The sequence below is a fragment of the Grus americana genome, chromosome 2 (genome assembly GCF_028858705.1).
Source record: "Grus americana isolate bGruAme1 chromosome 2, bGruAme1.mat, whole genome shotgun sequence".
Lineage (NCBI taxonomy): Eukaryota > Metazoa > Chordata > Aves > Gruiformes > Gruidae > Grus > Grus americana.
The window spans coordinates 43,612,800-43,627,018 of NC_072853.1; the positions used below are offsets into that span (position 1 = coordinate 43,612,800).

The 14,219-nt window shown below is 41.7% G+C and overlaps 1 protein-coding gene across 2 annotated transcripts in view; it reads left to right on the forward strand.

The window, feature by feature from the left end:
- Positions 1-3,271: 3,271 nt before the first annotated feature.
- The window catches only part of ATP6V1H (ATPase H+ transporting V1 subunit H), a 48,614-nt gene continuing 37,666 nt past the window's right edge, over positions 3,272-14,219 (forward strand). The window contains exons 1-3 of one of the 2 annotated variants that reach the window (XM_054816108.1): positions 3,272-3,404; positions 4,987-5,113; positions 12,907-13,009. In XM_054816108.1, the coding sequence (XP_054672083.1) occupies positions 5,010-5,113; positions 12,907-13,009 (207 nt within the window). In that variant the 5' untranslated portion in view covers positions 3,272-3,404; positions 4,987-5,009. Of the gene's footprint in view, positions 3,577-4,986; positions 5,114-12,906; positions 13,010-14,219 lie in introns of both variants that reach the window. The other variant, XM_054816107.1, reaches the window with a different exon arrangement.

A 14,219-nucleotide genomic window follows, 5' to 3' on the forward strand; every position in this document is an offset into this window, starting at 1 on the left:
TGTGCCCAAGCATTTGGCAGGCAGGGTAAGAGCGTGTGTAAATCTGCAGCGTACCCACCATCCCATGGCAAGGGGGTTCACAGTGCAACTGTGCGCTTGTCAAAGGAGCAGCACTATCCTCGGCAAAGTTTCCACTACACTATTTACCTCCTTTCTCAAACATTTCTTGTCCACACACACGAAGAACTCCAGCAGAGGTGTGAGACATTACTGTCCCTTAAAGAGCTGTGGTGACTTCTTGCTAATGCTTTGCATTTATTCCCTTACATGCTGTAGAAAAAATACGTAAATTAAATATATTATTATACAGGTATATTCAGGAGCAATATATTGTTTGCATTCTCTAATATGATACATTGTGTTCACTAATTTGATTTGTCTGCTAGAGACTATTAACTTGACTGATATAATGTCATGTTTACTGTTTGGTAGTTCCTTAAATGCCCCCTGGAACTGCTGTTAAAATATCAATGTAATTAATTACTATTAAGTATGTATGTCTTAAATTCCTCTCTTTGCATTTCTCTTTCTGCTAATTCAGTAGATGCATACCACTATGCCTTACTCCAAGGTTACAGAAAAGTTACAGGACAATATTTTTGACTTTAGCCTCTCAACAGCCTATGAAATGAATAATAAAGCCAGAGTCTGCCATTCATGACAAAGTCAACATGCTAAATCACAGTTTTTCAAAGTTCTTTTCTATAGAAAAATGACCATGTTGCCGTAGCATCAAAATTTCGATTGCAAATAGCAATGTCTTCTTTTAGCCAGACTGAATGGATGGTGCTAGACTCTTGCAAGTTGTGCAATTAGGCAAAAAACCAGCCCACTACCAAAAAAACCAGACCCACTGATGACCAAATGCAAATGAGGACCTCCAAATAAGAGATCACACTGGGCATCAAATTGAAACCATGTATTTATTCTTCTCACATGAACACTGTGTACTAACAAGTACTGAACAATACTGGAAGTGAGGACTGGAAGTGAGGACTAGAAGTGAGACAATCACACTTCTAGAGAGGATAATTTCCTGGAAATAGGTGATCCCCAGCAGAAGAAATGGCTTTGCATGCCTAGGCAAGTATTCGGGCCGTTACTCTGCTAGACATATAGATGGGCACACGATGGAGAGCAACTCTGTGTCTTAAAACTGGTAGCTGGAACTGCACTTTCAGAAGTGCTGATCCAGCTTCCATGGGTTTACTAAACTCTGAGAATAGCTTTTGGACTGAGCTTTGAAGGGCGAAAGTGGAAGAATACCACGTCTGGCTTAGGTAAGAGAAGGCACTAAGTTATCAGTGTTTTCAGTGCTGAGACATTTTGGGGTTTAGGCAGAAATATCATTGTGGACAAGTGACTAAGTTTCACAGGAAAGCCTGACATGCCTCCAGCTTAGATAAGGGCTGAATGGTAACTTATAGGTTCACTGTATAGGCCTTTAGCACCTTCCTTCCGCAAGTCCCATTTAGAAAGCTTCATCCCTTGTTCAGATTATCTTGTAAGCCCTTTGTGCTTTGGTTTCTTTATAAAACGGGGAGAGTCATATGTATCATCAATGGTAACGTGGTTTGAAATGACTGTGGAAAAGGTGAATATGTTTATGCCAGGTGCTTGATGCCAGAACACAAAAGAAGAGCAGTGAGTGAGACATGCCATAAAAAGGCGGAGCAGAAGAAACGCAGAATGACACGGGACAGAAGTGACAAACACTTGTAAAAGAGGAACTGGTTAAAATAAGGCCTAATTCTGTGTCTCAGCCCTGAAATAAAAATCAGATTCAAATAAGCTTTCAAAATAACAGATTTCTATTCAAGACTGTGTGGAGATTTATATGCTGGAGATCAGGAGTTGTGCAAGTGTTTCTTATCAATGTATGTAAGCAAGCAACCTGCAAGAACACAAACGTGTTAGATTAAACCTCAAAGCCCCATGTGCTGGGTAATCCACAGAATCACATTAATGGATGTGTTTATTACAGACTAGACAGCACATGGCTTAGAGAGCTTTCTTCTGCTAAAGCATAAAGAAATGCAAATGCTGTTGCTTGAACTATGCCAGGGATTTAAGCTCAGTTTGTCATGTTATCAAGAAATCAAGAGTTTTATTGTGGTATTAAAGAAAGATCGATTTTAAAGGAAAAAAAAATCTTATGGTGGAAATATAATTAATCAGTGGCACAGTAATGAAGATCCTCCTTGAGTTAAAAAGCACTAATAGAGGTAATGGCCAGGTATAATTTAAAGAACAGTGTGTCCCCTAGATGGAAAATATAGAGACCGGAGCAAAATGAGTTAACTGTAGACATCTCTAGGCCAGCTCTGTATCAGCTGTCTTGATCTGCTCACACACAAAACTCTCTGACCTATTTCTCTCTTCTCTGCCTTTCCTCCTTATATGTTAGCAGAATTACTCTTCAGGATCATTTCTGACTAGGAGTGGTTATGTCTGTGCACTTCATCACAGTATGACTGGAAAATTTCACTCAGCAGCCGAAGAGAGTTTTTTTCTCAGAAACATGGGAATTTAAGCCTGTGATTTCTGAAATACTTCAGGATTTCGGTCTGAAAAGTTTCCTGCTCCTTTCGCTTGTAGGGACAAAGCCCGATACATACAGGCTGATGTTTCTTTTAAAAGGAAGAAGTTGTGCAGGGTGCTCTCTCTTGGGAAGAAGGAAACGGCGTGCCCCAGCGCACAACCCAGCGCAGCTCAGGCGGCGAGGGAGAGCCGTGAGGCACAGCCTGGCCTCCCTGCCAGGCACACCCGCCCGCTTCCCAGCTGTAGGAAAGGGTAAGCTGGCGCCATCGCAGCATGAGAAGCAGAAAGCAAGAAAACGCAGGGTACTGGAAAAGAAAACCAGCGGAGCCCCAGGAACATTTCAGCGCCAGGGGCACAGCCCACTATCCCCGCGGCCATTCCCCCTCCCAGGGCTCCCTCCCCAGCTTGGCGGCCCATCGTCCTGGCGGGGCGCGGGGGAGAACGGCGGAGGCCTCCCCGGGGGGCGCGGAGGAGCCGGCCCCGAGGGACAGCACCGAGGGGAGCCTCAGCCCTTCCCTGCCAGCCTCGAGTGCTCTATGCCAACGCGGAGCCGTTTCTCGGCAGCAAGCAGCACGGGTGGGCACCTACACCCTGTATTCTCCTGTTGGTCTCCTCAGTACCCTGTATAAAATCATATACTTACATATGTGTGCATATAAATATGTATTCTAAATACATACAGCCGCGCAGGCACACCACTCGTACCACACGCCACAGCTCTACGCGGGGGCAGGGGTGTCGGGTCTCCCGCTCTAATGGCCGCCGGGTGGGGCCGTGCGCGAGCCCCGCCCACCGCTCGGCTCAGGGCGGTGGCGGGGCGTGCTCGGGGTGAGTTGGCCCTCGGAGGCCGCCGTTGCGGTCAGGTGAGCGGCGTCACATGACGGCGGTCGCTGTGGGGTCGCTGCGGAGGGTGGCGGAGCGTAGCGTTGGGGTCCTTTGGGTGCGCGGGCTCCTCGGGCCTGCCGAGGGGCGGCTGCAGCTTTCGCCGACCCGCAGCCCTTACCCGCAGCCCTTACCCGCCGGCGTGCCCGTGGGGTGAGTGAGAACTGTCCTGGGCCCTGCCCGGCACGGGGGGCGGGCGGCTGGGGGGGTCCTGGGATGGGAGCGTGCTGCCGCACGGCCTCTCACGGCGGCTCTGGCAGGCCCGGCGGCGGTGCGAAGGGATCCGCCTGGCGCCGCGGCTTTCCTGAGGGCTTGGGCGGCCCGGGGTCCCCCCAGGAGCACAGGGAGCAGGGAGCACAGGTAGGACAGGAGCCAAGGGTCTTCCTCCCCCCTCTGCCTCAGGTGCCTCTCGGCTTCTTTGGTTTCTCTGTAGCTTGTGTGGGCCTGAAGCCGCTGTTACCGGCCCTCCCCTCCTCTGCGGCTTGAGGAGTGTTTAAATGCCTTTGCCTGGGTCATGTAAGAGCTAGGAAACGTTCCGTGGTCGTTGAAGGGCATAGTAAATAGTGGCGTCTTTGTGGGTGTCTGCTCACAGAAGTAGTTTCAAAGGGAGGACAGTTCTGCTGCTCCGTTTGTTCAGGGTAGTTCCTTTTTTTTTGCTTTTGTTAGAGTCATATTTTCATTCAGTCATAGGAACAAAGTGTATTTGTTAGGGATGGGGCAGAATGTGCTGGTTTGGTCCTGCTTGCTTCTGTAAAGGGAGCCAACAAAGTCCAGAAGTATGCTGCGTGGAGAGGCTTGATGCAGTTTGGGTTGTAAGGAATTCCTGCTCCAGCTGGGTCTCAAGCCCTTGCAAACACGCTTCTTGTTTTGGCATCAAAGTCAGGTGGAGATTAAACCATAAAGGAAGGAGAAAGGAGAAGTGGTGAAGGTCACTGTCTATGGTAATGTCCCAATGAAGAGCTTCTGTTTGTATTTATTTTTCTGTTTGCTTTTTGTATAGTGATGATTTTAATCTTCTTGTTAGTCTATGTAACATGTTTTTTAGTTTACATATTTTTTTTCTTTCTGAAGTTGTAGTTCATGTGTTTCCTATGTCTAAATACTCTTAGACAAATACCTGAACTAAGTCAGCCCTAATATGTTGGGGGAGGGGTGGTGTGCACTGAATTTTAACCCTTATTGTCAGTCCTAACTTGGAAGAAAGACAACTGCTGTTATCTGTAGGGCTACTTGGGGATTGCAGAAACGTAGTCTTTATTCGAGTAATGTCATTTGATTGTTTGAAAATTTACAGAACTAGGAGTTATTTAGTAATGGTATATATTTTCTATTTTAGCAAACTTGTGATTGGTTGCACTTTAGTGTATAGTTATGGCTCATTTTGTTTGTTTTAGGGAAGTCATCTTTTAGATGCTGTATAAAACTGATTACTCAGAAGGTACAGTTTTAGGGAATGGGGCACCTGAAAACAGATTTTCCTTTTTTTTTTCTTTAAAATATTGGACAGATACTCTGCTCTTTAATACTTTAATAAGAGGTCTCAAATCTGACTTGCATTTCTAGGTACGTTTTAACTATCAATTAAGATGGATATCCGAGGTGCTGTAGATGCTGCTGTCCCAACAAACATCATTGCTGCCAAAGCTGCTGAAGTTCGGGCGAACAAAGTAAACTGGCAGTCATATCTCCAGTAAGTAAAGACTTTCCACATTTTTTTCCCCCTTCCCTCTTAAGCGTTAGACTTTTTGAGATTTTGGGTTACATTGGGACATTAGGTTGCAGTGAGGAACATTCTGTCTTGGTCCCATAGAAGCAGTTGGAAAAAAGTCTACATTAAATGGAAAGGGTTGGGGAAAATTTTCTTATGACTTATTACCAGAAAGGGAACTCTAATTTTGTGAACTGAACACCATAATAACAAATAATAGAAGCTTGCACAAATGTGTGGTAAAACTCCATTTTTTTCTCATCATTCAAACACCATTCTCAATTTTAGCCTTATTGGATGAGTATTGATGCAAGAGAAGCTTACAGTAAGAGTTGTCTTACATGTAGGTGTGTTATCGCTATTGCTGAAGTGCCTTATGTACGAATACAAATCGTACTAGAAAAACTGGACTGGTAGAGTCCAGGAAAATAAGCTGTACCTCAACTAAAGGAAGAATAGTGCTGGAGAGCAATTGAAACGAGTAAATCAGGGAGTAGGCTGAAACAAATACTTCAGTGTGGGGACAGCTGTGCTACTATTTCAGATAAGCTCAGAGTTTACTTTGAAAGGTATATAATGGTATTGGGACTAGCGAGAGAAACATTGTCCTGAGAGCATATAGGGACAAGCTGAGGAAAATAGATTTTTGCATGAGGTAGGGAGCAGGGAGAAGAAACAGACTTTTACTAGTCTTCTGTAGTCTGAAGTGAAATGCAGAATTCTTGCATCCCTGTGTTCCTCATGACAGGTACCTATGAAGAATATTGGCAAAGTATAAATTAGTATTATCTCTTGAGTGTCCATGTATAATAGGAAATTACTTCAGTGTTCGTTGCTTTGTAACTGAAGTGGCAGAAATCTTGATAGTTCTAGAGATACAAGCTGTGCTGATGACGCTTCGTGATTATCGTTACAGCACTCTGCAAAAGATATTTTTTTCCAAATAGCTGCGATAAATAAATGTATGTTATATATTAAAATAAGTTTGCGAAACTGTACGCACGCAAGCTGATAAATGCTGACGTGGTAGAATCTCATTAGGCAGACTACCTGCTTTGTTCTGTGCTATGCAGCTCAGTCTTGCCTATTCCATTCATTCAGTTGTGTTATTTTTTCTCTTTGTGATTGTATATCTGCATGGTCAACTAGATTAAGGAACTGATCTGCCGAGGAAACTTCCTTTTTCTTGGCTATCTTTTCAGATGGATTAGTTCCTTGTTCAGTTTGCAGTGTGACATTACAATGACTTTGCAGGCAGAAAGCGAGGTTGGCGTGGTAACTTGACAGTGGCAGCTACCAAGCACTTGTCAAACAGCCTAAGTGGCTTTTGCTGTTACAGTGTGTTCTGTTATCCATCTGATAGGAAGCGTGTCCTGGGGAAGCCTGGCAGCTGTTCCTGTGCTGTCCTAGTGGCAAATGAACAGCTAGTTCGCAGGTATTTGGGATGAAAGTGGGAGTACGATTGTTCACTGTCAATCTAAGTGTTTATGGGTTAGTCGTCTTCACTGCGTCTCTAGTGGTTCAGACTATAAGGATGGTGAGATTCATCTATTGCTTTTGTTAGTATAGTGGATGGTTATGTTTGGCAAGGAGCTGTATTTTGAATGCATATGTAGTATTAATTGCTTGACTGTGCTTTAGGTGGTCTACCGTTTCTAATTTGCCTTCATTCTTGGGGTTTTCTCTCTCTGATGCTGAATAAGGATGGGGGAGTTTTGTTTATATATGTCAGCAACTTTCTATGTAACTTCTTTTGATCAGCAGGCAGGGTTGATCATTCTTTTTCAGATTCTAGATGTAGAATTTGACTTTGTTTTGTTCTGGAATCTATAAATGAAGAATGTACTAATTATTTTCTTCTCTTTGATGGGTTAGCCAGGTTTTGGAGGCTACTGTAGTGCATCTGGCTCGTGTTTGTGATCCTGTTGTGAGACTGTTCAATTCTTGGTGACCTCTGTATGTCAGTGACAGTGTGTCCTGTTTGTTATTGCTCTGAAATAAATGTAATCTTTGTGTCTTGTATTTACTGATAACAGTCTGGCTGTCTGGCTAAGGTAGCTTCAAGGATGAACTTAAGTGGTGCCAGAGGGACTGTGGAGCATTGTGAAGATAACTGTAGTTCCTTGGCTGAGGAGTTTGCTTATCATAGTTATTGGAAAATATCAGCAGAACTTTTGGTGCTTGTAAAGACAAAATAAAATTATATCTGTTTTTTTGGACATGTCCCTTTTACAACAGCCAGGTTTGGACTTGATGGTATCTTTGCGGCTGGTGCGTGTAGGGATTTGTTGAAAAGTCAGTTAGTGCAGCTATTTCGATTCATTTCTGGAATGAAGTACATTATTAATGACTTGAAACTGCTTGCTTCTAATGCACCTGTTAGAGACAGGCCAAAGTGGTTTATTGTGGTCTGTAGAGTAGAAGGAAGATGGGGTGCTGATGATTTTGAAGGATGGTTCTCTTGCTTTCTTCTGAGCTCCCGTTCTGGCAGTCTGTGCATTTAGTGTGGTAAACTTGCATATAAATATATGGAGGTGTACTTCAAGTCTTCAGACATATTTACGTTAGAGGAAAGATTTTTATGTTTGTTTTCCCTAAGTTAACACGCTCAACTCAGGCATGACATAACTTTTGTTACTTAAACTACAGATAGTGTTTATGTAGTTGGAGTTAAAGAACTTCACATGAAATTCTGACAAAGTTTCTTTTTTTTTTTTACTTTTAATCTGTCTGTGACAGTTGTATGTGTATAAAGATACTTCCATGCTGTTGCAACTGATGAAATCTTTGGAGTCTGGATCATGCAGGAATGGCTTCTGAAGTTCCTTTCTGCTCTATGTGTTGTTCAGTGCAAAAGTAAAATGGCTTACTAATAGTCAGCCAGGCTCTAGTAGCCTGACTTCTCTTGTAGAGTCAGTTCAAGCTAAAGATTAACTGGCATATTTTTTATTCCATCTCTGAAGTTTATAACCATAAATGTCAAGCTATGCTAACACATAACTGCTGACTTCTGATGTTTTCTGTGTATACTGTTGGCACAGAAGTGAAATACTTAAGTATGAAAACTGTGCGTATTACCAGTTTGCCACTGTGTTCACTGTGCACCTCAAAATTAGACTGTGGAAAAATCTTTTTTTTTAATGCTAAAATTTACACTTTCTTTGTGTTGAATTCCAGCTAGGGTCTGTGTCTGAAGGAGAAGAAAGTAGCAAAACTTGGAACAGTGGAAGGTGATATGTAGGTTTACCTACCTTCTGGAAACTAAATGCAGATGAGGCCATTAGTTCTGTACAGACTTTTCTTTTCTGCCTTTGCATCTTGAGACTTGTAGCAGTTTAGAAGTGTTGATGCCCTTTGCTAGTTGAAAATACAGTGTGTTGCTGTTGTGTACTGTGTGGTTGCTGTCAGCATTTGCCTTTGGAGGGTGTGTTAGCTTGCTTGAAGCAAGTTTGGCTTTGCTTTCTAAGGGTAGTAAATGAATTCAGTGGAAAAGTGAACTTGTTTCAGAGTTTAACTTGCATCTTGCTGCACTGTACGTTTTCTAGGTATACAGCATTTGATGATCCTATATATTTAATTAGGTGAGATACCTGATGGTGAATTTGTACTTGGCTTCCCATGTGTCTTCAAATACTTTACATATATGTTTGTGAATTCTGATGTTAAAATATCTATTTTAGTTTCCTGGGGCTAGGGTAACCTTCCAAAGCAGGTTAAATATCTTGGACTTTTTAAAAAAAAAAAAAAAAAAAAGTTGCTTTTGAAGAAAGCTAGAAGTTTCCTAACCTGTAATGTGTGTGGGTGGTTTTTTGGTGGGTTTTTTTTATTTGTTCCAGTCTTGTAGAGTACATTTAGCCTGCTTTACTGTTTTAATTTTGTAATGTTAAAACTGTTGAGCAATTGGATCAAATGAATGCCCATACATGCAAAGTACTGCAGATATGTAGATGAAACAAATTATGCTTTGACATGATGGCTTCATATGAACTTCATAGCTGCTGCAGGTGTAGTCAAATGTTTGTGATTTTTCTTTTTGGGAAAAAAACCCCAAACAACCAAAAACCAAAAAAACCCCACCCAAACAAACACCAAACAGCCCACAAACTGACAAAAAACTCCAAAATTAAAAACCAAACAAAGAAACTCCCTAACCTCCAGAATGACTTTGGTTAAATCATTCAAACAAAAAAAGGGAACAAGAGCTGCTGGAGGAAATGCATAATAAAAAGAAGGAATCACAAGCTTCTGAATCATTGTGAGAGACCAAGAGGTTTTAAAAATGATGGTCTTACAAATTTGTGCTTTCTAAATCTTACCTAGCTTCACTTTACTCTCCTGTAGCTCGTGCTTTCAAGGGCAGGCCGTAGTATCTCAAGTGCAGAGCTTTAAAATGTCGTTACAGGACTCCTGGTCTAAACCTCATATACCCAGACAGCTGAAGCTCAGTCAGAGTGACTTGTATCTGTTTCCAGGATGTATCTACACAGTATTTTGTAAAACAAGAAATTAAATGGGCTGTTAGGAAGAGGGATGGAGGGAAGCTTTGGTTACTTGCATTACTTGCTTAAAGGTGCTGGGAAATTCCCATCTCTGAAGACGGGATGAGGAAAATGTGGTAATAGCATCATGGTAGCTGGTACCAGCTGTCTGAGGCTGCTCTGCATTTTCTTTTTTTTTTTGTGTGTGTGTGTGTATGTTTGTGGTTTTTTTCCCCCCACTGGTTGCTAAGGTTTACTACATAATCAGTTATTTCAATTTTAAGATGAGATGAATCGAAATGGATGCATTTGAAATTACTAAAACTATTAATGACATGTATGTGATCCTTGATAAAATATTAACAACTTGTTTACAAAGCTGTCAAATCCCTTGTACTGTTTTGTTTGGGTTGGAAAGTGTCTTTTTGAATGGTACTTACAAAGCAATAAAGAGTAAACCCTAACTTCAACAGTTAGGCAACATCAATCCCCACACCTTTATTTTTTTTTTTATTTTTTTTCTGTGGTCTGAGGTAGGATGAAAGCAAAAGCTTTAAAGTTAGGGTTTGTTTTTGTTTTTTTCCCTTGACAGTTGGCAGACCTCTTCTAATAGCCTGGCTATGAAGAAGCATCTCTCTTCCTGGACTAAAGCTTTTTCAAGCATTAAAGCTAAAAATTAAGGATTCACCTTATGTCATCTTTGAAGTGCTTCTTTAATGGCAATACTCTTATAAACAAGCTTCTCATCTTGTTACTTTATATCAATATCATCTAGGAGTCTGTGCCTTGGCCAGCATTGATTTGAAACCTGGGAGACTTCTCGTTATGGGTTGTGAAGTCCAGTGTTTGTGGCTAATGAATTGTCCTTATCTTTCAACAACTACTCAATCCATTCTTAATAGGCAAGAAAGAACACAAGTCAGTCTAAAAGGCATGTGGTAGCACAGGAATAGTGCATGTGGTACTGGACTGCTTATATTCTTTGCTTGAAAAGAAAATAGGTAAAAGATGGCTCAGTTATGTCTTGAGGATGGCCTCATCACAATTTAAGTAAGAGGAAAGATAAGAACACATTGTAGGTGTTATTTATGTTTCTGTGTTTCAAGAAATAATAATAAAAACACATTTCCTGTAAGTTTAGAAGGATTTTAATGGGACCTCAAGTTGTGGAACATCTGGAAACTGATCTGGAATGTGGAAAAGATGGATTAAAAGACTCCATGCTACATAGCTTTGTGAAGTGGAAGAGGCGTTTGACTCACTGGAAATGTAAGAGGAGATGAGTCTTGGAAATAACTGAAACAGAGCAATGTCTAATACTCTCATCTCCTGTGACTTCTGTATTGATGATGGTGTGCACAATTTTCTTGTTTCCCAAAGATTTTCTGGTGTTAACTAGTAAAGCTAGTCACCTATTAAAGTCTTGGAGGTTTTCAGGACTACTTGATTTAAAATTAGTTTTCTTACCTGAAAAGTACCTGACTCTACTATTTTGACAAGTTTGTTATTTGTTGTGATGGTAAGTTTTGTATTATAACAAAACCCCAACAGTATTCTGCCAGCTCTTCAGCTGAGTCAACAGCTTTCTGAAATAGCACTGATGATGGCAGTAACCTCTTGAATATTAAGTTAAAGAGAAGGTCAAGAGAGATCTGTTAGCTTATAGGTGTCCACAGTGGTTTACTATATTAACACCCCTTGCTGTGTGTTTGGATGAGCTTGCACATGTATCAGCTTTTAAACTACCAGGAAAAGCTGAAATGTCGTAATTAGTGAAAGCTAACAATACATTTGGAACCAAGTTCTCTGTACTCCTTAAAATTCTTTTCAGTGCTTATAGCAAATTCAAAATAACAATTTTTTTATTTTTTGCACATCTTTCAGGTTATATTAGACTATTATTCATCTTATGTATTATAATTTTGGCATAATGTGCTAGCTGTGTTTATTTCAGTTCTTATGACTATTTCCACTGGCAGTTGTGTTCAGCCTCTGGAAGTTTAAGAATTATTTAGAGAATGCTGTTGAACAGAGGGCCACACATGGGGATGGCTTTAGAGAGTCTATTCTGTCATTAGTTTTAAATTCTTTGTATGTGAGAGCTTTACCAATCCTGTATGCCACAGTAGAACGTAAAGTGATACCGTTGAGATACCACGTTGAAGAAAATAAGGTTTGTTTGGTGGGTTGACCTTGGCTGGCCACCAGGTGTCCATCAAGCCGCACTTAATAGTCTCCCTCCATCAAAAGAACAGGGGAAGAAATACAACAAAAAGTTCTTGGGTCAAGATAAGGACAGGAAAATCACTCTGCAATTACCATCATGGGCAAAACAGACTCTACTTGGGGAAGTTAAATTAATTTATTGCCTATTAAACAGAGTAGGATAATTAAGAACAAATCTAAAAACCACCTTCGCCCCACCCCTCATTTCTTCCCAGGCTCAACTTCACTCCCGACTTCTCTTACCTCCTAACCCCGAGCACCACAGGGGGATGGGGAATGGGGGTTGTGGTCAGTTCATCACATGTTGTCCCTGTTGCTCTTTCCTTCTCATGTTCTTATCTGGCTCCAGCATGGGGTCTGTCCCATGGGAGACGGTCTTCCATGAACTGCTCTAGTGTGGATCCCTTCCACGGGGTGCAGACCTTCAGGAACAGACTGCTCCAGCATGGGTCCCCCATGGGGTCACAAGTCCTGCCAGCAAACCTGTTCCAGCGTGGGCTCTTCTCTCCACAGGTCCTACCAGAAGCCTGCTCCAGTGTGGGCTTCCCATGGGGCCACAGCCTCCTTTGGGTATTTCCACCTGCTCTGGCATGGGGTCTTCCAGAGGCTGCAGGTGGACATCTGTTCCACCATCAACCTCCACGGACTGCAGGGGGACAGCCTGCCCCACCATGGTCTTCTCCAAGGGCTGCAGGGGGATCTCTGCTCTGGCGCCTGGAGCACCTCCTCTCCCTCCTTCTGCACTGACCTGGGTGTCTGCAGAACTGTTCCTCTCACATATTCTCACTCCTCTCTCCGGCTGCTGTTGTGCAGCGTTTTTTTCCCCTTCTTAAATATGTTATCACAGAGGCACTACCACCATTGCCGATGGGCTCAGCCTTGGCCAGCAGCAGGTCCTTCTGGGAGCCGGTTAGAACTGACTCTGTATGACATGAGGGCTGCTTCTGGTGTCTTTTCATAGCAGTTGCCCCTGCAGCCCCCCTGCTACCCAAGTCTTCCCATATAAATCCAGTATAGTTTGAAATGACTTACTGTTCATGTTGCTTATGGTTTCATATTTTGTTTTTTCAGAGGGCAGATGATTTCAGGTGAAGACTGTGAATTTATTCAAAGATTTGAACAGAAAAGAAATCCAGAAGAAAAACAAGAGTTGTTGCAAACAGAAGGCAATCAAGTAATTTTCCTTTCTTTTACTAACGTATCTTTTGGGGAAGAGGATAGAAGGAAATTTTCATACCAACTCTATTTTAATGTTGGCTGTATATAGTTAAGATGTTATGGAAGCAGTATAAAACTTGTTTATTATGACTTTTTTTTTTCCTAGATATACATTGGACATTCTTTTAAAACCCTATTAAACATTTATTAAATGTCACCTGACTTTGAAGGACTCCGTTGTAGGACAAGCTAGCTCAAGTCTTTTCGCATCCCAGTTTACTTAACTATTCACACTTGTACTTGAGCCACTGTTTTTGAGCTTTTTCCCTTATAGTTTATTGCTGAGAGCTACTACCAGTGAGATTTCAGCTTAGTTAGCTGAACAATTATAATGTACTAGAGTCCACTGACTGCTAAGGTGGATTCAGTTAAACACAGGTGTCTAATGTCATTTAGACATGCTAAGATATGAGACATCTGCATTGGACAGAGCTGATGTAAGATTGCTAGGTGACCCATGCCATGTGGTTTATGGAGTCCAGGCAAGATGTCCAAAGACACTTTAATGATATTTGAAGCAGTAGAATCTCAGCTTCAAGCCTGAGGTTCTAGCAATATCAGGCATCAAGAGGACTGAGGGGGGTAGGGGGGGAGATGAAAAACAGGAGATGCACTCAAGACATACAACTTTCCAGCCCTTTTTTCTACTTTAATTTTAGGTTGTTCTCTTGTTTTTTTTCCCCAAAAATTGTATTGTGTGACTACTATGTAATGAACTATAATTTGCATAGTGACAAAAGCATATATGGTGAACATTATATGCCACTATATAATTACAGTGTAGCAGTTCAGAGTTCCATTTTTCTTTCAACTTTAGTTGTATATGGTGAAGGGGAAAGAGGGTGTGTAAAAAAGTAGTGTTGTGACTATTTCAGCCTATTATATCTGTTGCCGAAATTGTAGAGTTGTTCAGGAGGCAGAAAACAGCTCAAATATGAACAAAGATTTGCCTACAAGGTATAGGAAGTGAACAGGTAAGAGTGACCTGTCTTCCCTCCCTCAAGTTGTTGAAACTTTCTTATACTGTGTCTAAGTTTGTTGCTGTTTTGTCAATTTACTTGGTTCTTCTCCTCACTGGCATAAAAAAGGATGCTGATGGGAGATTTTTCTAATCAGTCTTTCAACAAAGCACCTTGCTGATTTTTCACTAGTGAGTTCTTGTTATT